We start from the raw sequence: 25025 nt of genomic DNA, 5'->3' as shown, positions 1-25025 counted from the left end.
TTCGATAAAACGGACTTTCATCTTTATATACTGTAGTTCGTTAGATGGAGGGTTTTACATATAACAGAACTTCGATATAACGGACTTTCATCTTTATATACTGTAGTTCGTTAGATGGAGGGTTTTACATATAACAGAACTTCGATATAACGGAGTTTCCTCTCCATATAGTCTAATAAATTGAGGGTTTTGCTGTATTATGAGAGTGAAATTAATTTGCATCGTAGTAATTAAATAATCTAGAATCTAGCAAGGATGGAAGACCTTCAGATTATTTCACTTGATGATTTAAAAACCCAAATGCAAACTTAACCTAATCTAACCTAACCTAACCTAACCTAACCTAACCCCCCAGGTAGCGTTAGGGTGTTTAGTCATCATGTGAAATAGTCTCTCCTAAACCCATTAGTGGTGATTGATAAATATTTCTAGTTAGACCTTCTGTATTAGTGAATAAAACGATGCAGATATATTTAAAGATTTGTTTCAATTCTTGTACCATCCACTTACTGTCATATTTCATTTATATAATTGAAAAGTATAGTAGTTGTGTTGGAGAAGTATGGTAGTTGTGTTGGAGAGGTATGGTAGTTGTGTTGGAGAAGTAGAGTAGTTGTGTTGGAGAAGTAGAGTAGTTGTGTTGGAGAAGTATGGTAGTTGTGTTGGAGAAGTATGGTAGTTGTGTTGGAGAAGTTTGGTAGTTGTGTTGGAGAGGTATGGTAGTTGTGTTGGAGAAGTATGGTAGTTGTGTTGGAGAAGTATGGTAGTTATGTTGGAGAAGTAGAGTAGTTGTGTTGGAGAAGTAGAGTAGTTGTGTTGGAGAAGTATGGTAGTTGTGTTCATTACCTCTATTAATGCGTATCTGTTCAGCATCTAATGGGAGGTAGAAGCTTGGTTAAATTCAATAGTAAAAAAACACAGTATTTACCAATAACACTTTCCAAAATAGAATATCTCCCACCAATCACATTACAGGACGCGTTCATTTTGTCAAATTCTAAAATAGATATGCTAGGCCTCATCATTTCCTCTAATATGTCGTGGAAGCCACACATCCTCAACATTGCTGAAGCTGCCTCCCGAAAGCTGGGAATGCTGTACAGATGCTGTAGCTATTTCACTCCTGAGCAGTTGCTTCAAGTATATAAGGGATTCATTCGTCCTAACCTGGAGTACTGCTCTCACATCTGGGGTGGCTCTTCAATCCAACTGTTAGAAAGAGTGGAATCAAAGGCATTTCGTCCTATTAACTCTCCTCCTTTAGTTGATAATCTTTCTTCCCTTTCTCTTTGCCTCAGTGTTGCTTCACTCTCTCTTTTACAGGTACTTTAACAGGCAATGCTTGGTGAATTTGGCATCCTGTGTACCGCCGGCAAGGCCGTGGGCTCGTAACACTCGTCTTGCCCGCGGTGCCCACCGTTCCTTTGTGGATGACGGTCACACTAGAATAACCCGTTATAGTACATCCTTCTTTCCTCACACAGCCTAAACTGTGGAATACTCTGCCTTCTTCTGTGTTTTCATACTCATACAATCTGTCTCACTTCAAAAAGCTGGCTTTCCGGCATCTTCATGGTGTAGATTAATAAAGTCTTTTTCTGTTCTATTTTTAATTACTTTTTACTTTATCTTTTCGCCCCCCCAGGCGAAAAGTGCTAGAGAGTTGCTGTGTGGTGAGGAGCTTGTTGAAAGGAGGTCTTGTCTGTTTGAGAGCGTTGAGTAGAATCACCTTCTTTGGTTTTGGAGTCATGAGTTAGTTATGACGTGAAAGGAGATTATTAAGGATTGAAGAAAAGTGGTGAAACTGAAATACAGTAGGAGTAGAAAGAATCTGGGCTCAACCAGATCGCTTCATCTTTCCTATTGGTGTTTTATCTTTGTTTTGCTCCCTTGGGTCGTCAGACCTTTGTATTAGTATTGGTTTATTTATATAGTGCTGCATATACTTTTTACAAAAACTGATCTTTTTGCTTTTTGTTCTTGGTGCATGACAACAACAAGTCCTTCATTGTAAAATCATCTCTGGCTTCTTTTGGGAGGATTTTGTCTGAATCAAAGTCATCTTTGCAGATTACTTTGAAACCTTCGTTGGTTCCAAGTATTCTTGTTAATGGGACTTGCAATTTGTTCTAAGTGATTTCTGCCACTTTTCCTCTTCCGATGATGATGATGATAATGAAGTAAAGTGGCAAATGACTTTGCCCTGGGAGAGGAGAGGAGAGAGAAGGATAGCATAGAAACGGGAAGTAGAGTAGTAGGGGGTGATAGCAGGTGGGCTGTCCACTAGCTGAGACGAGTTGATTGTTGGGGTTGTGGCCACCCACAGCAGACGCCTGCCCGCTCAAGTGAGGCAGGTGGAGGGGGGGGGGGGAAGCTAAGCTAGCTAGGCATTCAGTAGTGTAATGGGTGTTAATTTATGTTTGTTAGATGGTGGTGTTATTTGTTCACATATATGTGTAAAGTGGGTCTTGTTCTTCTATGTTAGCATGTTCCAGTCAGTCAGTCAGAACACCGAGATAAGAGTGCCGTAGCTCTGAGGTGAACAAGGAGATATAGGGCAAGGTATAGTTAAGAAGTGGGAAGTACAGAAGGAGAATGATAGCAGGTGGGCTTTCCACCTTGCGGAGGCTGGTTTGTGGCTTAACCTGTGACAGTCGTCCCTCAGTCCTCCAGGGGCAAGGGAGGTTAGATAAGCTAAGCAAAGCTGGTTTAAAGTGCGATCCAAAGGAATGTGCTTTTTTAGGGTTTGTTGGAGGGTCCCTTCAGGTCCTTGAGTTGCTGAAGGGATGGTCCTCATATTTTGTAATTGGGGGGTCCCACCAGGTCCTTGTGCGAACTGGAAGAATAGTTCCCATCTTTTCGGTTATATGAGTGGTGTTATTCTCTCGCGTATAATGGTTCCGGGCTGATTGTGTTAATGTTGATGGCTCTTGGCCACCAGCTGTGTGATATATTGTTGTTTGCCTGTAATAGTTCCTGTAAAATAGGGTTTGTGTTCGGTGTAGTTTGTCCCATACCGCTTTTGCTTGTTTGTGTGTTCTTATGTTAATTGTGTCTATGTTCGATGTGTATATCTCGTATTTTTTGACTGTATGGCGGCCTATGTTTTGCTGCTCTTCTTAGTGCTGTATTTTGGACTGCTTGCAGCTTGAGTTTGTTTGTTTTAGTTATTGTGTTAAGTGGAATTGGTGGGTATTCAAGGTGTGGTCTGACGAGTGATTCGTATAGATGTAGCTGTGTTTTGGTGTTTAGTTTTCTAAAGCGACGGAGTTTGGTTAGTTGTAATTTGGCTAAGGTGCTCCATTGTTTCCCTTTTTCTTGTGTGATAGGATATGGATAGGATATGGAATCAAAATAAGGCACTCATCTGTAGCAGCACACTGGCTAGGGCAGCCAAGTCATCCCTTGGTACATTATACACGAGTCATAAGTCAGATATAAAAATTCAACAGTTTGGAAATTATAGTATTGAAAAATATATTCACTTTGCTGTTTATAAATATATTGTTTACATTTGTATTTTATGCTGTGATTCGCTTTTGTTTTAGCGGTTGATGCGCACTAAAATAACCTCAAAAATATATTTTATAACATTCTAAAATCGATTGTTTGGTGTTGCAGCTGACATTACAATCTCTGTTTTAAGACCATACATTAAAGCAAGTTAGTACATTATAAAAGCAACTGAAATACTTAAGATTTCAGTCGGTTCTTGTTGAAAATTGTATTAGGTGAACCGCAGTCAATAGGTTCCCTATCAGTGGAGGACCTAAAATAACATCTAAACATTTCTAAACACTGTACACATCCATAGCAGCTGAAAATTCTTAAGTAAAAGACAATATCAGATCATAATCCCTGAACGTAGTAGTCAGTATTTTCCTTAAAGTTCTTGTCTGTTAAAACATTAAATAAGACCAGAAACTTTATTTTCCTTTATTTTGAAGAGGTATAGCTGTCGACAAATGCTGGAGATTACTTTAAGTGTTATCGGATTTTAATTCAATTTCAATTTCAATTGTTTATTCCTTGATAGAGGAAGCGGGATGTTGTTTAAAAATAAGTTGGCTTTAATATTCATTCAACAGTTGGAACTGTAAAAAACCTTATACCCGTTTTAAAGGCAGATATGAAAAATTGGAGAGCAATATAGAGTAAATAAACTAAAATGTCTTCGAGAAAATAACATGGAACACACCAGAAAAAAAAATTACAAATCTTCCACTACAAGGTAAAAAAAATATCCAGTTCTATCCTGTATTTTTACTATAAATTTTCCCTTTTGTGAGAGTAATAGTGTTGTTTAGCACCAAAATAAAGCTCATTTGTGAACCTTCACTCACACCGGTTCATCCGTATTTTTCTCATTTTCCGTCACTTGGGACGAGAGGACGTATCTTAGTTATGATAGTGTGACGATATCTCTTACTCAACGGTGTGTGTGTGACCCAGTGTAATGCTTTCTCATATTATCTCCATTTAGGGACGAAAAGGATCATGAAAAACGTCGAGGATTCCGTTCCTGTCGTGTCTGTGAGGGTTTGTTGACGTCCTGTTCCCATGGTCAGTCAACTTTAAGGTTGTTTCAACACTCGTAATCAGGCTGATTACGAGTGTTGAAACAGCCTAATCACTAAACCAGCAACAAGAGCTCGGTGTCCTTTATGATGCACTGAAGACGAAAGAGCAATTCTAGGATACGGACAGGTAAGACTCGTTTTACGTTTAGATTTTGTAAATTAAAATCATTTCTCTCGAGAAGTGACCAACACATAACTGAATTTGACTCATCCTCGCTCTGTTTTCTGCGAACGAGGATAATTTATTCTTCTCAACACGCTCTATTTCACTGTTCAAATTTATGGATAAGAATAAATAGCATAAGATAGTATTGTATAAACGGTGGTGATGCTGAGTTAGGGGATAGATAGGAGAGGGTGGTAGATGGCGAATTATACGACAAAAAAAAAAATACCAAATGGCTCCCGTCCCTCACCCTTATACTGAGAATGATAACTGAAGCCATAAATAAATAAGCGTAGTACAAGTATTGTGATATTAACTTAATCAGTTGTAATCCAAAACATCTATACTGTTATGAATCTGTGTTTAGATTAAGTTATGGATTCATCAGTGGAATTACAAGACTGAATTCATCAGGTATTAATCCATCTCAAAATTAATTATATGATTATTTTGACTTATCTAAACACCAATCATTTTCCGTGGTTGATGTGAGTCGTAATCTTTATTAATTAGCCAGCAGCCAATATATGTTTAAGCGTAAGGATGTTGGTTGCTTAGGACGCCATAAATGAAGTTTAAACCAACTTTAATGTAACAGCTTATTTAGGTAGATTAGGTTAGGTTAGGTTAGGTGAGGTAAGATTAGGTGACGGTAGGTTAAGTTACGTTAAGATAGGTGAAGTAAGGGAAGCATAGGGCAGGTTATTTTAGGTTAGTCACAGCTGCACAGACATCCCCATCAGGAGTATATACCCCACCCGGGATTAGAGGGAAGACTTGGCCCAGAGGCATTATCAACCGTTCACTCGGTTATATATTTAATTAAGATTACTCGATGTACGATGGAAATCACAGTGTGTTGGACTAGTGTTGAAGGCACAGTGTGTTGGACTAGTGTTGAAGGCACAGTGTGTTGGACTAGTGTTGAAGGCACAGTGTGTTGGACTAGTGTTGAAGGCACAGTGTGTTGGACTAGTGTTGAAGGCACAGTGTGTTGGACTAGTGTTGAAGGCACAGTGTGTTGGACTAGTGTTGAAGGCACAGTGTGTTGGACTAGTGTTGAAGGCACAGTGTGTTGGAGTAGTGTTGAAGGCACAGTGTGTTGGACTAGTGTTGAAGGCACAGTGTGTTGGACTAGTGTTGAAGGCACAGTGTGTTGGACTAGTGTTGAAGGCACAGTGTGTTGGAAGTGTTGAAGGCACAGTGTGTTGGACTAGTGTTGAAGGCACAGTGTGTTGGACTAGTGTTGAAGGCACAGTGTGTTCGACTAGTGTTGAAGGCACAGTGTGTTCGACTAGTGTTGAAGGCACTTTATTCATTTCGCTAGGAGAAGAGGAGGTCACCAGGGGGATCCTAGAGGAGGCGCTACAGGGCAACTTCCTAGATAAGGGAATATTTTGGTGCACTCGTTGGCGACGCGTTTCACCAGGGGCTGCAACCATTTGTGTGTTACGCGGTCCACCTGCCACAAGGAAAACAATAATTACATTAATGTTGTCTTTTAATGTGTGTTGAAGAAAGGTTAAAGTAATACATAGTGAACAGTGCTTAGTAGCAATCGTAGCTGAAGTATTCAAAACACATTAGAATACACATCGATGTACTTTTGAATATAAACATTCATTAATAAGTTAGTAACACATACAGGTCCCAGGTCAATATTATATTCATAAAATGGCACCCAGCCTGTGACCCTAGTAAGATCACAACTTTCATACAGTCAGTCTGTATAATAATCAGGCTGACTTAATATGTCCCCACGTGACTTACTGAGTTAGGTCCTTGGAGACAGTCGAAGCCCCCAAACTCACAGATCCGATAGTGATGAGAGAGACCCACGTCTTGTGTAACGAGAATTGCCTTCTTGATTCCTGTGGGAAGAAACCGAGACAAAATATCCATAAGAGAAGAAGAACTGGTATTAATCGTTATCTCGTGACATCTTGCTTTTATGGATGTTGTTAAGGCCTTTGGGATCACGTGAAGATTATAAACATTCCCAACTTATTTCGCATGATGATTAAATACCCTAACGCTACCCGAGGAGTTAGTTTAGGTTAGGTTAAACCATTAGGTGATATAAGCTGGGTTGTCCAATCTTCAGGTGATCCGACATTTGTATAAGATGGTCGGAGTCTTGTTACATAGTTTGGTATAAATTTCCAGAATTGACAGGGAAGGTTTTGAGAGTGCAGCCTATCTATATACTGTATATACAAGATTCATTATATATGTATGCGTGTGTGTGTGTGTGTTAACTCAAATACTACATTGTTATGCCGAGGCATAATTTGGTATTGTAATGTTTGTAAACTAAGTGTTTTGGTTATTTTCTGTCCCAAGCAGTAGTTATTTGGGTAAGTTTAGGGAGATTTTCTTGTGAATATTGATGCATTACATATGTAAGAATTTTTTAGAATGTGTTGCATCATTATGTTATGATTTACTTCCAATTGTAAGCTTCGATCAGGGTAGAACGTACTAGAACTTCCCAGACCTGTTAGGGTTTTGCTATGGTGTTCTAGGCGTCTGACGAGACATTATAAGCGGCAGTGAGCGGCCTCGAGTCGAACCAAGAACTGCACCTCGGCGAGGCAAGATCTCTGCTCCCGAGGTACTACGTGAACCTGACGATGCTGACCTGTGACCAGGCGAAGGTCGTAAGACTGTACCCAGTCACATGCCCTTAGTGCAAGCAACTAAGCCTCCTTGTCCTAAGGAAGTTTTTTGGACTCCTTAGGAATCAGGGGGGTGATAAGGGTCGTCCGCAGACCAGTGAGTGGTGGCCTTATCGTCGCGGAATGGGGACAGGCCCAGCAAATAGCCAACATAACAGAAATTAACAGGATCCAGATATTAGTGGAAGCTCGCACAGAGGACAACTTGGTGTTGGGAGTCAGACATCAAAGTCCTGGGCATTTCCAGTTGATAAGAAAACTTGAAATTACAGCTTACTATGTAAAACCTTTTTTATGGCGTTTGACTTGTATTTTTGATAACATGCGAACGATAAAAAGGATTTTGAAATTACAGCTTATAGTCACGTTCCTTCTGGCTGTGGTAACCAAGTTGTGGGTACTTTAATTGAGTTAAATACTTGTGTCTTTTAACTCTGTTTATTGGTAAATAGTATACCCGCTTATTTTAACTTGCTATGATTAACTCTAATTATAAGCAAGTAATATAAACGCTTCATTTAAGCTATTACACAGTTTATAGTCACGTAAAATATCCAGTTGATTTAACATGCTTCGATTTAATCTAGACACATGATATCTACGACCTTGAACTGAACATACATACAGTGATTAATTCAACTTAGGCACGTGATGTTTCTGACTGCTTTAACGGGAAATATTTTGTAAAGTGAAAATATTAATAACATGCAACGATTTATTTGATTTTCAATTACATTCCATAACTGATATTGTTAACTCCTGTAACCATGCAATTCAACTGTTCTGTCATGCGGTAAATTTAATTTCATGCAGTCACTATATGTAGTTTTATTGGTCAGTTAATAAGTCATGCAATCACCTAACAAAGTAATTAGTCTATCATGCAATCACCTGTCATCGAATTATTCTATCAGGTTACAATAGTTAGGTCAGGTTAAGTTAAGTTAGCTTATCTTAGGTTAGATTAGCTCAGATTAGGTTAGGTTAGGCTAAGTTAAGTTAGGTTAGGTTAATTTCGTGTCTTCACATACTAATCTACAGAAGCTGGCAATACTACCCCAACACTGGTGGGTCTTGGGCTCCAACAGCATCTTATCTCACCTTTTGTTAGACCTACCCTCGATGTTTTCCCATTATTCACCTTTTCGTTCTCTATTCTTCCTATGTCCTTCCTGTTCACAGCTTTCGTTCTCCAGGGAAAGCTTGCTAAAGAAGTTGTCGTCAAGAGGTTGATCAGTATGATACTGTAGGCTACTGGACTCCTTATTTATAAATCATTTAAACTTTTTTCGTTACTTGGCTTTTATCTGTTGACTTGGAAGTACTTAAATAACATTATGAATAATTATAATCTCCGATTTCCGGATATATTCTTACGTTCACTTCTCCCCTAGTTAACACTGTTAGTAATGTGGCTTCTATTTTTTGTTATTGTAAGACAATGATTTCATAGTTTATATATATATATATATATATATATATATATATATATATATATATATATATATATATATATATATATATATATATATATATATATATATATATATATATATATATATATATATATATGAAAATTGCATTGATTATTATTATTATTATATTATCATATTTTTATTTAATATTTAAAAAAATTATTTGTATTTATTATTATTGTTATTGTTATATTTCCACCCCCAGGCCCTGACGTGGGTCATTGACCTGTTCCCTGGTGGGATAATCCCATAAAAAATGGCTTAAGCGGTGCCTTTCGAAAATTTACCACTATAAACTATAGGACACTCGTAAGCAAAACAGATGACGACATGCTGCCAGGTATTAAATTTAAACGTTGATACTACAGTACTACTAATAATAATAATTGTTTTGATATAATAACATTATTGTTATTATTATTTATATTATTAATAATAATATTAATAAAATTATTAAAATTAATATTAATATTAACAATAATATTGAGATTATTATTAATATAATTTACAATATTATTATTAATATTTTTATGAATGCAAGTATTTGTCTTAAGATTTATATTAATACGAGTTTTTTTATTAATATTTTTATTAATAAAATTATACCGTAATTGTTATTTATTATATTTTAATTTTTTTACCTATTATTTATCTTTTTAATTTTATTATTATTATTATTAGTAGTAGTAGTAGTAGTATTGTTATTACAAATGAAATTGGACCCGTGGCCGTAGCCCGCTTGTAAGTAAATTGGTGCTCACCATAAATATACTCCCAGACGTTGTGGTTGCCGATCTCCACCACGCCCTCCGGCCTCACGATGAATTTGGACCTCTGGCCGTGTTTGTGTGGTTTATTTAGCCTCCGGGTCTTGAAGGCCGTCAGGAGATAAGGAAAAGCTTCCTCGCCGTCGAAGAAATCATATCCGAGACCATTATCATTGGCAAAGAGAGCATCGTGGACTGCTGTGTCGTTCTCCCAGTATAGGTAGAAAAATACGTTCTGTGTTGGGTAGTGGTGGTGGTAATGTGTAAGCATATAACTGAATTGATATGATTTTATGTAGTCTATGTTACGCGGTATATTAGTACTATGTAAATGGTTCGGTTATTATGTAACACACTATAACTTTTAGGATTGTATTATTATTCTGAACTATTGTACTTTCAATTACTCGAAGTTTGTGGTAGTACAGTCAGTACACAAATGACTGTATATGAATCAGGCAACTTAAGATCCCTTTATATAAATGTATGTCTTACTCCTATATGAAATGGAGTTTTATCTTTAATATTATAGAACAATATGATATACGAGTACATATATACCTATGACTTTTTGGCTCGATAATTATCACCATGGGCTTATATATAAATGTATCACTGTTACCTAATGGCAATATATTTGCTAACTAAATTACAAGCTAATCACCTCTGCAATATATCTCAATATTTTTTTCATTCTATACAAAAGTTTATGGTTAATATTTAGTAGTTGCCAACATCTAACTGAATATTGAGTCATATATAGGGAGACAGAGAAAAACAATTAAGAAACAAAGTATTCTATAATGTTTCCATCTAAAAATTATAGTTTAAAAGTTATATTAACTTTTATAATATTCGACCAATCAACGTGTGTTGATGTGATGTCATAGTCGTGTGCCTTAATCAGCGTGAGAGCCGGTGTAATGTAATACTCGTGCACCAATCAGTGCAAGTCACATTGTCGGGCAGTTGAATGATGGCGACTGTGTGAGAGGCATGTAAAGTCACCCAAAAAAGTCCTGTCGCTAACCATGAACCCCGAGATTCAGACTCTTGAATCCGAAGCATTTATGGACAGAATAATGTATCAGTGTCTACTGCTTCGGGTTCACGAGTCTGAATCTCGGGGTCCGTGGTTAGCGACAGGACTTTTTTGGGTGACTGTACCTTGACTGACTGGCTCGTTATTCAGCGCGTTTTTGACAATGAAGCAGCAGCCGTTGACATTTTTAGGGCTCAAAAATTTCTTGTTTCATCTGTAAAGTGACGGAGATGTAATTCAGATTGTCAGTTCCGTGTAGATCGTCAAGCAGGGTACTGCGGTAAGACATGCACGGGCCCTGACGAACACACCATTTCCTCATTCAAGTCGCATCACACTATCCTCCTGTATCTCTTACTTAAGGCAAGTTTCTTACACACAATAGAGGTTAGATTCGGCTTTTTCAGGTTTTGCATTTTTTTACCTTCCACTTTTTTCAATATCTCAACAAGGCTCATTCCCGATGGCACTGAAGGTCATATTTGTACTTAACACGATGATTTACACTATAAAAACCCATTTTCAAAAATCAATTAGGATTTAGCAACTACTAAATATTTACCGAAAGACCTTGCAATGATTAATGAACATACTCCTAGAAACAAAAACGCACACATATGACTTGTTAACAGATGGAAAACTTGTTTAAGTAAGACGAAGTTTGATTTGTAAGATTCACCAAGGTAAGAAATTGTTCATTGGAAGGATGTGAACTAAGTAGAAAGACGTTTGTATCTAAAGGTCCTCCTCACTTGAAGGATATAAGCGAAAAGAAAAACCGTTTACAACTGTTAGAGGAATCCTGTCTGTCTCGGTAAGATGGGTCAAAAATAAACCTCTACTCACTTGAAAGATGAAGGTGCTGCCTTTATCGCCGTAGGTGCTCACTAGGTCAAGGAGGTTGTTGTGTTTCCTAGGTATAAGGAACTCGTCCACGTCGACCATAGCCGATAAAGGGAACCTGTTGATGGAGCGCATGTTGCAGTCGTTGAGGGCCGCGAAGATGCCTTCCGTCCTTATTTCTTTCTGCGTAATAACTGGCAACTCCCACGGAAGAATTGTCGCCACTCCCAAGTCCTGGTAATGTCTTAGAACAGCTTCTACATTACTGCCCGTCGTGTGATTATAGAAAATAAACTTATCAGCCCCGAGCAGGCGATAGAACTCTATAAATTCGACCAACCAAACAGCTCTATCGAAATTATAATGGAATGGCTTAATACACACACTCATGTTACCCATCAGCCCCCTTTCGTTGAGGTCTTGAACTGGCAAACTGGAGGCTTCTTTAACTTGATCATCCATCACCACAGCAACGCGGGTAGGGATGCTGGTAGTGTCCGTCAGGTGACAGAGAACGAACGCTGCAGTATAAGCCAGGTTCCAGTTTTCCCTGATTTTCTGAGTCTTGGCCGTCACTCGCTCTGTAGTATTGCCCGTCCATACCACACATCCCTGAACCTATGAGAATAACACACACGTAGAAGATACTAGAGACCACAAGCAAGACAGAGGAGATACGTACTAATAGTGATTTAGAGTTTGAAGTATCGTAAGAGAAAAAAAAATACAAAACACGCCAATATCGCAACATTCAATTCCTCATAATTATTTACTTTCCTTCCTGGGTTCATTCATTGTCAGTGAGAGTTGCATTATCTTTCACACTCTTATTTTCATTGATTTCACAACCCCTCTCTCTTCATTCAACCTCTTCATTTTCACTTAGAACTTCTCTCTCCTCTTCATTCATTCTTATTCTTTCATTTAGGAAGAGAACTCACTACACAGCATCACCCACACTCATCGTCATCACCCTCACTCATTATCATCATCACCCTCACTCACCATCGCCATCCTCACCCATCATCATCATCATCACTCTGACTCATCATCATCACCCTCACTTATTAACATCACCTACACTCATTATCATCATCACCCTCACTCATCATCATCACCCTCACTCATTATCATCACCTTCACTCATCATCATCATCATCTCCCTCACTCATCATCATCAAAATCATCACCCTCACTCATCATCATGATCATCACCCTAACTCATCATCATCATCACTCACCTTCGTCCTCTTAGAAATGATGGTGATGATTCTTATATTATTGAAGTTGCCTCTACGATCCAGGTAAGCTGAATATACGAACACCTTCCGATCGTTACTCGCCTGGAGGAAGAATTCAACTGGTTGTATACGTCTGCTAATTACTTGTTGACGTCACATAATAGCGTTGGTTTAAATTTAACAAGTGATTTGATTTTTTAATTCAATTTATTGTATGATACACCCACTTAACTTTGAAGTCATTATTCCTACTGAAGGGTTGGTACGCGTGTGTGTATGGTAATATTGTGATGTGTATGGCCCTACACATAGTCCACACTGGTTCAATAAAATTTGTGGGAGTCTGAGTATGAGACGAAGATATTTTATTAATGTTTAGGTGTGATACGGAGAGATCTTGTTAATGTTTATCTCTGAGCTGGGGTAAGATTGGTTGTTTACCTGTATCCAGACGTCGAGGGGGCCAAGATTGGGGTCGTCAGGAGTATGTAAGGGTTCCTCCTGCTTCTGCTGGTGCTGCTGGTGCTGCTGCTCATTATCCTCACCCTCCACGGCTCTCTCCTCTACGCCAACAACGTTTGAGAAATCCTGTCCCTCGTCCACTCGACCAAATTGTGTCGTCTGTTTGTCGAAGATATGATGTTATTCTCGTGGTTAGTAAGAGCGATTAGGAGAGGCAAACAGACGCCAGAAAACATACAAACGTCTCTCCCTCTCTCTCCCTCATGAACTTAACTGACCTGCTAACATGACTTGAATACTTCCCTATACTAAAGTCAGAACTTAAATGAAAGACAGTACCCCTAACTTGGCATTTCTTGGGCCTCTTTGACTAACCTTGATAAGGCAGAGGAAGTGGAAGGCGAAGCAGAAGAAGAAGAAGAAGACCAACACAGAGCGGAGGAAACTAGACCGCACCAACACGCGCCACACCCATCTCATGCTGCTGGAAGGAGACGCTGATGGTGAAGATGGTTTTTTTTTTTTTTACGGGGATAAGCCCACCTGGGCACAGGTTACTGACCCACATCAGGGCCTGGGGGGGGGCGAAAATATTATAACATATTAACACCGCTTCAAAGATGAATTAAAACAACTTGATGTACTTTAAAATTTTTCTCGCCATGATCTGTACACCCCTACACACACCTCTCTTTTCCAACTTAACGCCTACCTCACCAGTGACGTCATTTACAGTATATACAACCTGGGAAAGTAAGTAATTGGTGCTTCCTGTGGAGAATTCTAACTTTATTTTTTATCCGTCGACTCTGAAAAAATAATCCGTGTTTATTATTTAATTGTTTTTATTTTATTTTTATTTATTTATTTATTTATTTATTTATATATATATATATATATATATATATATATATATATATATATATATATATATATATATTTTGGGGGGGGTTCCATACTGGATGTCGTTTGTAAACCATGACTAAAATCTATGGGATATATTATATTTTTCTCTGGAATTGTCTTCTTATTAAACACAAAACATGATTTTTTTTTAATTAAAAATATAAATATATTAAATAAACAAATTGCTAAGATTACACTGATAAATAAGAGAAGCTGTAAATACCATCATTAATGTGTGTTTTAAAATGTTTCTATTAACGTTATCGTTTTTTATTTTATTTCGTTTGTGTGTGTGTGTGTGTGTGTGTGTGTGTGTCCAGCAGCTGTGTTTGAGCCAGCAACTGTGTTACGGTCACCCCCTGTGTACGGCCAGCACCTGTGCTACGGCCAGCACCTTTGTTACGGCCAGCACCCTACGGCCAACCCCTGTGTACGGCCAACCCCTGTGTACGGCCAGCACCTTTGTTACGGCCAGCACCTGTGCTACGGCCAGCACCTGTGTTACCATATACATTTGATACTAAAGTCTTTCTTGATGTATGTAATAGATGTATATCTACTTTAAGGCAATTTCTTTAAAGTAGTTCCAAGTTTGTGAATAATTTATTTTGATATACCGTATTGTACTGTAACTGTATTTTCAGAAGTGCGATCGTTAAATATCTCCCCAATAAAGACGTAAGAACACCTTTCGCTGTCTAATAAAATAATTGCCAGAATGACCTCACCTGCACACAATAGTCATTAACCGGAACCAGCGGTCATCTGCTGTATCTAGAAATCAGTTTATTATGTGTAAAAATCCACGCCTTTTTCACGAGTAGGAATGGGGTTGTATGGATGGAGCCACCAGTGCGTATTGCCCCTCTCTCATAGACAAGAGGCGTATTTTTAAAAATTATTATTAATTTAAAAGTTCAATTTATATTTATTATGTAGTACCATAATTTATACTACGTATATTATTGGCAAATTTTATGAAGGTTCGTTTTCATTATTTTATTTTTTGTAACCTAACTACAGAAATTGAAACCGAGATATACTGTACAGTATATATAATAATTAACTTATAAGAGGTTTGTGACTAAGAAGAATATTGCCATTTCTCACCAATTGATGGCAGCCTTAAAACTCAACAGCTAAGGAGTTTTGTTCATAGGGTATTATTATTATTATTATTATTATTATTATTATTATTATTATTATTATATTTAGGACATTATTATGAGAATGGATATTTTTGCTTCTAATGTTTTATTTTCTTATCCATATATAATTGCCATTTAATGAAAATTCTCAAGTTTATGTTTTAATGCAAATATAAATGTGTTTTGGCCAATATTTAATCAAGATCTATCACTATGTACACATTTCACAGCCTTACTAATATGTACATTTTTTTCCTCCCCGATCGTCATCTTACCCTAGCGAGCATTGTAAAGGATAATGTTAGTGTACTCCAGGCATGCTTACTAGACGTTCATAGTAGAAGTTCAGGTAGTGAGGAACCTTGCTTCACTTGGCTTCGGTACACCAGTCAGGGCTTCGAAACACCAGAGTTTCGGTACACTAAGGTTCAGCACAATACACAAAAGAGAAGAATTGGTGGACCAAGGTTTAGATTCACTAAAGCTTTTTTTTTCTTTTTTATACCAGTTTATTTTTTTCTTGTACTTATGAGCTGACTGATACATCAAGCTTTACAGTAATAGAACTTTGAAATACTAAAGTTTCACTGTAACAAAGACTTGATATACTAAGGTTCACTGTAAAAAAAAGACTTGATGCACTAATGTTTCACTGTAATAAAGGCTCGACACATCAAGTTTCACCCCAACAGAATATTTCTATAAAACACGTTTCACTGCCACAAATCTTCGATATATGAAAGTCAGAATACGTCTGAAAACCTCACTAGATGTTGGGGGATATCAGTCACCGCTATCCACGGCCAGATGTGCAGTGCAAGTGTTCACTAAGCACACACGTGTCCCACCTATTTGAAAAGGAGGAACTCGGGTGATTAGTAAGACTCTGTACAATGCAATAATTAGCACTGTTTATAAAGCCTATTTTTCCTAGTTATAATATTGGAAATGGTTAAGTTAAATTAGGTGTTTTATTTATTTATTTTTAAGTTTGGTTGCTTTGGGTTAGGTTAGGTTAAGTTAGTTCAGGTTTTCTTAGTGTGATTTAGGTTTGGTTTACTTAAGGTTAGGTTGGGTATGGCACTGTCATCTAAGTTATTCTAGATATTTACTTCTATAAAATAATGAATTAGATAAGTTGTGTCTGCCATGAAAATTTAACTGATCGAGGATTTTGCCTCACAACTTATTTTCAACTAAAAATAATCTGACATATTTCCTGATCTCTTGTTTAGAATCTAAACAATATATCTAATCTTTAGATAATAATAATAATAACACACTTCAGCCGGGACGTATATACAGTAGTTATACTGCACCACACAGAGCTCTGTCTATCATAATTAAATTTTTATTGATGTTGGATTTCCATAACGCGCTGAAAACACATTATAACAACACGATAACACTGTAGGATAACATGTCGCCGATGACATTACTGTTGATAAGTCACTTAATAACTCCATATTTCTTACTGTTTTGAATCTCATTTAAACTCAGTTTGTAGTGGAATCAATATCTGTATTTAGTCAATGTAGAAGATTGAGCTTCCTCATTATTATTATAGCCTTCATAATAACGCGCGGTGACTGACTAAAAAATGGGTCCAGCCTTATACATAACTCGACTCGACATATAAATTAATGTGAACTGCAATGGCGATTCGAGATGAGTCATGACGTCTTAACTTGACTCGACTCGACTCGTTTGGTGTAAATGCAGCCTTATGATGGTTTAAATTGTCTCGGATTATAACACGTAAGGAGGCGAGCGTCGAAGTCATCGAACGCCATGACCGGTAAGCGACACTGTGAAAATTTATAATCCCTTTTTGAAACACTTATACCAGAATATCCACAGTGCACAAACTACTCAATTTATTTTAACTGAATGTTAATTAATCTTAATTAATCTGTTCCGGTATTTGATAGTGTAGTCGTAGCATTTTATTAGTGCTGCGGATTAGTCACGTATTTTCACGCATTACTCGTAAGTGTTACCACGGGACTAGTAGCCCTACCACCAATGTGCATGTGTAAATCACTATTCCAAATTCCCGACACCATGGGTTGGGTTACCTTAACAGAATATCCTAACAGAATTTAAGATTTTCGCATAAAAAAGTAATCTGTATGTACTAATGAGCTGATAATTAACAATATTATATTCACTTCCTTTTTCATACGTTCCGTACTCCAAAAAATAAAAATATTCTCACATTCACTAAATATTGCAGTGCCCGCCAGATTCAACAGTTTATGAGACCAGCTTCTCTCGCTCATGTTAATGTTTTCATAAATGTGAGTATAGTATTTGTTGGTATATCTCTTGAAATCGAAATTTTGCTGCTGTTTCACCCCTTATGTTTTCACACTCGCCTTGAAATCTTGAAATATTGTTAAGCCTCCATCAGTAAGTCAGGTAACACCACTATCCAGTACCTGATGTTCGCACTTGTTATACAAACTGGTCTTGAACCTCAACCAAAATCGGTATTATTATATTCAGTGGATAATACAGTACTTGTAGATGCGTAACCAGCATGTGGTCAAATACTATCCCAACAGTGCATGTTCCAATAATGCAAATCCGTCAACACACCACCATAATGCACTACATCTACGCGTTTACTGTTTCATATATCACACACATCGCGGCACTTACCCATGCATCTGACACATTTCGCAACTTGAAAATCCAGTGTTCACAGGTTGATAGTCTTGCCAATAGCCACGTAAAACAGACTATTGATGGTGGTGGTGGTGGTAGACGCCTACAGCAACTGTGCACCAAGATGCTGATAAATATAGCCTATCAGATAAGATAACGGCCAGTATGGGTAAACAATCCTCGTGAAATAATTCCCTTGTACATCAAGTAAGTATTATTAACTTCAGAGGGGTTACTGAGTCCTGTATTAAGACTGGAATAAAATCACGCTGCTGTGGTGGCGGAGTTAGTGTGTAAAAATAGTGATAAAACGTTACCTAATTAATCTAAAGCGATATGTTGAGAGATTTATTGTTCTCTCTTTTCCGTTTCCGTTCAGACCGATACCTATACAGATTTCTGATAAGCACAAACATTTAGGAAAGTTGATATTTGCTGTACTCTGTGTAATTTCAAAATGAAACTCTCCGTATTAGCCACGATTCCCACAACTCATTGAGGTCAAATTCCTCCTTTTTACCTCGATTAATCAGGATAAAACAACTACGTTTCGTCACTTTGTGGTGGATACTCTCCCCTACAACTGCTGATTGGTCACTTGTCCGCTTCCCAGCCAATCAGCGGCGAGTTCCACAAATCAGCCCTCCCGTTCGAACTGCGCGGTGATTGGTCAGTTGCCGCCTTTATATTAGTCAATCAGCAGCGTTTCTCATCTTTGCACTTCAACTTTTGATCCGGCAGAAAGATATAAATACCCCCCTGCCCAGTAGACCAATCACTTGAGAACTGAACCTCGGCGAGGTAGGATCTTTCTGCTCCCGAGGTACCACGTGAACCAGACAATGTTCACCAGTAACCAGGCGAAGGTCGTTAGACTGTATCCAGTCAAGCGCCCTTCGCGCAAGCAACTGAACCTCCTTGTCCTGAGGAAGTTTTTTGACTCCTCAGGAATCACGGGGGTGACAAGGGTCGTCCGCAGAGACAGCGGTGGCCTTATCGTCACCTTCGCGGAATGGGGAGAGGCCCAGCAATTAGCCAACCTAAGAGAAATCAACGGGATCCAGATCCTAGTTGAAGCCTGCATAGAAGACAACTTGGTTTTGGGAGTCATCTCCCACACAGAAATTGAACATCTAGAAAAAGAAGAACTGGCCGAGCTGATCGGAGACCAGCTCCCAATAGTACGGAAGCTGACCAGTACAACTGCACTGGTTGGCTACCCAAAGAAACTACCAAGCACCGTTTTGCTGGGATGGGAGAAGATCCCAGTAAGACCGTATCAACGAAGGCCTACAAGATGCTACAAATGCCAGAGGTACGTCCATCTGGCGCGGAAGTGTCGTGCTCGGGAGGTCTGTTCCAGTTGCGGGACACCCGGGCACCAGGACACCAACTGCGCGGCCGCCAAGAAGTGCGCAGCTTGTGGTGGCCCTCACTCCTCCGACCGGGAGTGTCCCAAGTGGAGGGAGGAGTGTAGGGTGGCTAAGCTGCGAAGTAAGGAAAAATTGAGCTACAAGGAGGCTCTCCTTGTAGTGAAAACTGAATTAAAGACGAACAAGACCACAACAAATAAAAATCAAGACCCCAAGAAGACCACGGAAAAAAAAGAAGCCAAAATTAAACCCGATTTTATAACACTATCATTAATACCGTTTATAGACGTGTATGAGAATATTCCAGAACAAGACCAAGAAGAAGAATGGAAATTGAAAAGTAAAAGAAGTAACAAGAAAAGGAAGAAGTCCAAAGAAAATTATTCTACAAACAAACAGCTTCGGCCGAAATAGCCTAACGGCGAAGTGGCCAATAATCCCCTATACAAGTCTAGACCAATAGAAGCCCTGATAAATATTTACAACTCAACCTTATCCGCTGGTTACTTTCCAGATGCCCTCAAGCGGGCAAAAATGATCTTCATTCCCAAAGAAGGCAAGGATCCAATACAGATAATAAACTACAGACCTATATCCTTACTGGAAATAACCGGGAAACTCTTTGAACACATACTAAATAACAGACTAGATAAGTTCCTGGTTAACCACAACAAACTCAACCCAAGACAACACTCATTATTCTGGCTAACGCTAGACGATTTTATTCAATTAATATAAACCCCCTACAATACAACGAGTTAATAATAATAATAAAAATGATGAATGCATTCCTAGTAAAACAGCTCTAGGCTTCATCGTGGTAAAGGATAGTGTATATAATGTACAAAAATGTAGAAAAAACATATATTCAGTGGCGTCAGTGGCTAGTTTCTCACCAGAGTTTATCACTTTCCCAGCAACCTCTTCAACATATGGAGAAGCTCAATGCTCTTGGCAACAGTGTGTGACGCCCTGAAGCAGTCGGCAGCATGGGGTCCCTTTAGGCAGGTTAGTGAAGGTTATATCCAACCTTGTATGTGTGTGTGTGTGTGATTAAGTCATGATTTTGTAAGTCCCCAGATTTAGATACACATAAGAGCACTATTAGGTATCAGACAACATAGAAATTATTTTTTTGTTATGGGGTGAGGGAAGGGAGGGGTGTGTAACCTCAATAAAAGGGTACAAATGAAAGATCTTGCTAACAATTATAAAAAAAAGAAGGTGAAGGGGCACTGTATATAAATATATTTCTCTCTGTTTATTCTTTTTCTTCCATCTTGTTTTTTTTTCTTTTTCAATATCTTTTGTTTCTTCTTAATTTTTTTTTTTCGTATATAATCTTGATTCATCATTTCTCATTCCTTATCATCATTTCTCTCTCTTGTTTTTCTAGGCCACTATAGCATATCATCTCTCTCTCTCTCTCTCTCTCTCTCTCTCTCTCTCCTTGTTTATTTTTCTGGGCCACTTACTAGGGTATTCGTCCTCTCACTCAATTATGCATCACCCTGTACAATTAGCATAAAGCTGATAACGATTTTCCTGTCTCTATTATTGTCGTTCATTTGTTTTTGTTTCTCTTGAGCAATGGCCTCATTCCTTGTCCCTCTTTTGTTGTTGTTTTTTTATTCTTTTTCTTCGCTTTGTTTCTTGTTCTGTGATTATTTTGGTATTGGAATTAAAGAGAGGGAGAGGGAGAAAGATTTTGCCCTTACCTTTAACACTTCCCCTTACCCTTAACACCACCCCTTAACACTTCCCCTTACCCTTAACACTTCCCCTTACCCTTAACACCTCCTTACCCTCAGTACCTCCTTACCCTAGCACCTCCTTTCCTTAGCACCTCCTTACCCTTAACACTTCCCCTTACCCTTAACACCTCCCTTACCCTTAACACCACCCCTTTACACTTCCTTACCCTCCTTACCCTTAACACCAACACCCTTTACTTCCCTTACCTTAACACCACCTTTACACTTCCCCTTACCCAACACCTCCTTACCCTTAACACCACCCCTTTACACTTCCCCTTACCCTTAGCACCTCCCCTTACCCTTAACACCTCCCCTTTCCCTTAGCACCTCCCCTTACCCTTAACACCTCCCCTTACCCTTAACACCTCCCCTTACCCATTAAACTTACCCTCAGCAGTTTCTAGTATCATTAACCCTTGCCCGTAAATCACACCCCTTTAAGCCCTGAACATTAAGAATATCACCAAGATGAACTTTCCGCCCCTCTCCCCTCTCCCCTCTTCCTCCCCTCCCCCCTCTTCCTCCTCCCCTTTTCCATCTCTTCCCCCCCCACTCCCTTTCCCCTTCCTTTTAATGTAGGTTAGGTTAGGTTAAGTTAGGTGTAGGTTAGGTTAAGTTAAATGTAGGTTAGGGATAGATTAAGTTAAGGTAGGTTAGGAATAGGTTAAGGGTAGGTTAGGTTAGGGATAGGTTCAGTTAGGGGTAGGTTAGGTTAGGGATAGGTTCAGTTAGGGGTAGGTTAGGTTAGGGATAGGTTCAGTTAGGGGTAGGTTAGGTTATGCTAGTGATAGAGTAAGTTAGGGTTACGTTTGAAGCAGTTGATGTTAGGTTAAGGAAGGTCACATTACATTAACTTACAGTAGGCATCAGGTTATGGGGGATTAATTAATGATTATCTCCCACTATCTCCCCCTTCCACTATCTCCCCCTCCCACTATCTCCCCCACTATCTCCCCCACTATCTCCCTCCCCTCACTATCTCCCCCCACTATCTCCCCCTCCCCATTATCTCCCTCCCACTATTTCCTCCCCTATTTCCCTCCCACTATCTCCCCCTCCCACTATCTCCCCCTCCCACTATCTCCCCTCCCACTATCTCCCCTCCCACTATCTCCCCCCCATTATCTCCCCCACTATCTCCCCCTTCCCACTACCCTCCCACTATCTCCCCTTCCCACTACCCCCCCTCCCCCTCTACTCCACCCCTTCACAATGAACCTAAATGAGAATATTGACCAGTACTACAAAGGCTACCTCTGGACACAGCCATAAATAATTGACACCAATATGCTGACTCCCCGAAAGGAACACTATACTACCATAGAAAAACACAGACACACACACACACTATGTCTCTACCCTCTACCTATTATCTCTACGCATATCGATGTGTTATTGTTTTATGACTCGCCTTGAATTTTAGAAGAAGTATGTTAGCGTTTGCCTTATATGTCACGTGCTTTTTAATTTACGAACTCGTCAATTTGTAATTTCCTGAAGGTATCATTGTTTTAGTAGGCAAAATAGCAGGTTGATTTTAATACTTATATTCGGATAGCTTTTATATTTGATGTACTGTATATATGTATAACGTGATTGCTACCTCATCGTCAGCAAGGGTAAGAATTTGTTCCTGTTTTAATATTTTATACCAGATGACACGGGTAAGGACTTTCTCACTACAGCTCTTGTTGTTGGGGGTAAACACACACACACACACACACCACACGTATACACAAAACATTAATGTATTTTGTTGACTTTTTTGTGTTTTGTTGTAGTCTTAAGTAAGTATTGTGTTAATATGATTTTATTTTGTTGACTTGTTTATTAAGCTTTGTGTTTTAATATATTACGCGGTTTACAATAGTGTTTTAAATCATTTCAGCTGTTTAACTAATACACAGTTGGTGATGAAGGTTTTCTTATACAAGTATCTATAATCTCTGGCTGTTTACGATTTATTTCTATTTTCTATCATTTTATGCCTGTGTAGACAAGTACTCAACATTGTTTACCCTGGATTGATCTGGTGTGCGTGTGTAAAGACTACTGTCGGATGATGAAGCAACGTCCAGCTAAGGATTTATTATCAACAAGGGGGAAGCGAATTATTATTAGCCTATTATTATTATTATTATTATTATTATTATTATTATTATTTTGTGGTTGTTGTTGTTGTTAGTAGTAGTAGTATTATTGTTATTGTTGCTATTATAAGTAGTAGTAGTACTGTAGTAGTAGTAGGTTCCATAAACTTGACTGTGTGGATACATATCATTAGACATAAGTATTCTGTACTTGCTCGCTGGAATGAGTGGTGTGCGGGTGCCCTGGTGCCGCCTATACGGACCCTGAGGACAAGAGGTGAACACTGTATCTACTCGGTTTCCTACTCATCAAGCGATAGTAAATTGTAGTAAAAAATATATAACATTTATGTTTATGAACTGGTGTTGTTAGTCATCGCCTGAGGTATGTTTATCTCTGCGAGTGATGATACTAATCACTCACTGCCGCAGTAATCATCGTCCCCTGCACCTATGAAAGTGTTGTACATGGGTCACCAAGTGCTCACGACTCCAAAATAATATTGGTACTCTCACTCCAAAAGTATCTTTACGGCTTTGTGTAAGACAATATGACACAACAGACTAATGATATTGACAACCCTACAGGAGTCGCGGTGTTCATTTTGACAGTCATCAGAGCCCATTGTAAAGATACTTTTTGGAGCGGATAATTACCAACGTCTACTGTACTGTACTGTATACTTACCATTTGTTCATGGTAGCTCATGGATTAGTTGGTGACGTTAGCAGATGGCGTCAACCGATTGGGTCAGCTGGTTAGGTCCCTCGATGGGGTCATTTGCTAGGTTGAACTGGTGGAGTTAGCCGGTGTGGTAACTGTTAGGATCAGTAGTTGGTCCAAGTAGTTGGGGTCAGCTGCTTACGTCAGCTCGTGGAGTTAGTCGTATAAAGGTCAGCCGTGAAGGTAGCCAATGGAGTGAATCAGTGGGTGACGTCAGCTTTATAAGGCTAGCTGGTGGGGTCAGCTGACCCATCTCCACTGTCTCTTTACTTCACAGGTAGTTGCCATTTTTAATCAGGTCTTACATAATTACAACCTAAATGCATGCATAATATTTCCCTTCATTTCCAAAACTCATAACATTTCCAAAACAAACTTTCACTCTTTCCCTTAACATTAACAAAAAAGACGACTCTAAATTGGCGACTATAATTTCCAAACTGTTTCAGAATATCAATGAGTACTGTACAATACAGTATATGTCAAATATATTTTTTAGCAAGTTTGCTGTGACTTCGGGAAACGCTATCGTAGTTCGCCGTTTATTGGGTGCTGAAGCCTCGAGATTCATGTATGAGTGTTACAGGTCCATGGCACCGAGGAGCCCCTCCATCAGAGTGCCGGGACAGTGTCAGCCACGGAGAGGTGTGTACCATTGAACAGCAGAACTGTCACTGGAGGTGCCACAGAAGCCAGCTTGTGCTACTCCTCCCACTAACTCTCACGTTTCTGAAACCCGGATATTCAAAGATTCATCTTTCGTTTCATTTCCGAATTGTATAATTTTTATTTTTTATTATGGTTTTATACTTCCTCTTCTCCCCAACCACACCACCACACTCCCCTCTCCCACACCACCACACTCCCCTCTCCCACACCACCACACTCTCCTCTCCCACACCACCACACTCTCCCCAACCACACCACCACACTCCCCTCTCCCACACCACCACACTCTCCTCTCCCACACCACCACACTCTCCCCACACCACCACACTCTCCTCTCCCACACCACCACACTCTCCCTCCCCTCTCCACACCACCACACTCTCCCCTCCCACACCACCACACTCTCCCCTCCCACACCATCACACTCTCCCCAC

General features: G+C 39.0%; 1 protein-coding gene across 3 annotated transcripts; it reads right to left on the bottom strand.

The window, feature by feature from the left end:
• Positions 1-3480: 3480 nt before the first annotated feature.
• On the bottom strand, positions 3481-24571 carry LOC121858656 (beta-1,4-galactosyltransferase galt-1-like). Of its 3 annotated transcripts, none has more exons than XM_042355215.1 (8): positions 23887-24571; positions 13630-13738; positions 13234-13413; positions 12793-12894; positions 11555-12169; positions 9661-9901; positions 6517-6617; positions 3481-6208 (listed from the first exon to the last, which is right to left on the bottom strand). In XM_042355215.1, the coding sequence occupies exons 1-8, from the start codon at positions 23895-23897 to the stop codon at positions 6086-6088; spliced, it is 1482 nt and encodes a 493-aa protein (XP_042211149.1). In that variant the 5' UTR covers positions 23898-24571; the 3' UTR covers positions 3481-6085. The 3 variants fall into 3 exon arrangements, with proteins under 3 accessions (XP_042211149.1, XP_042211147.1, XP_042211148.1); XM_042355213.1 differs by lacking the exon at positions 23887-24571 and adding an exon at positions 17973-18111; XM_042355214.1 differs by lacking the exon at positions 23887-24571 and adding an exon at positions 17973-18111 and having other exon boundaries at positions 13630-13735.
• Positions 24572-25025: the final 454 nt, after the last annotated feature.

The sequence above is a fragment of the Homarus americanus genome, unplaced genomic scaffold, assembly GCF_018991925.1.
Source record: "Homarus americanus isolate GMGI-L3 unplaced genomic scaffold, GMGI_Hamer_2.0 scaffold74, whole genome shotgun sequence".
NCBI lineage: Eukaryota > Metazoa > Arthropoda > Malacostraca > Decapoda > Nephropidae > Homarus > Homarus americanus.
This window is presented reverse-complemented; position numbering and strand designations above follow the sequence as displayed.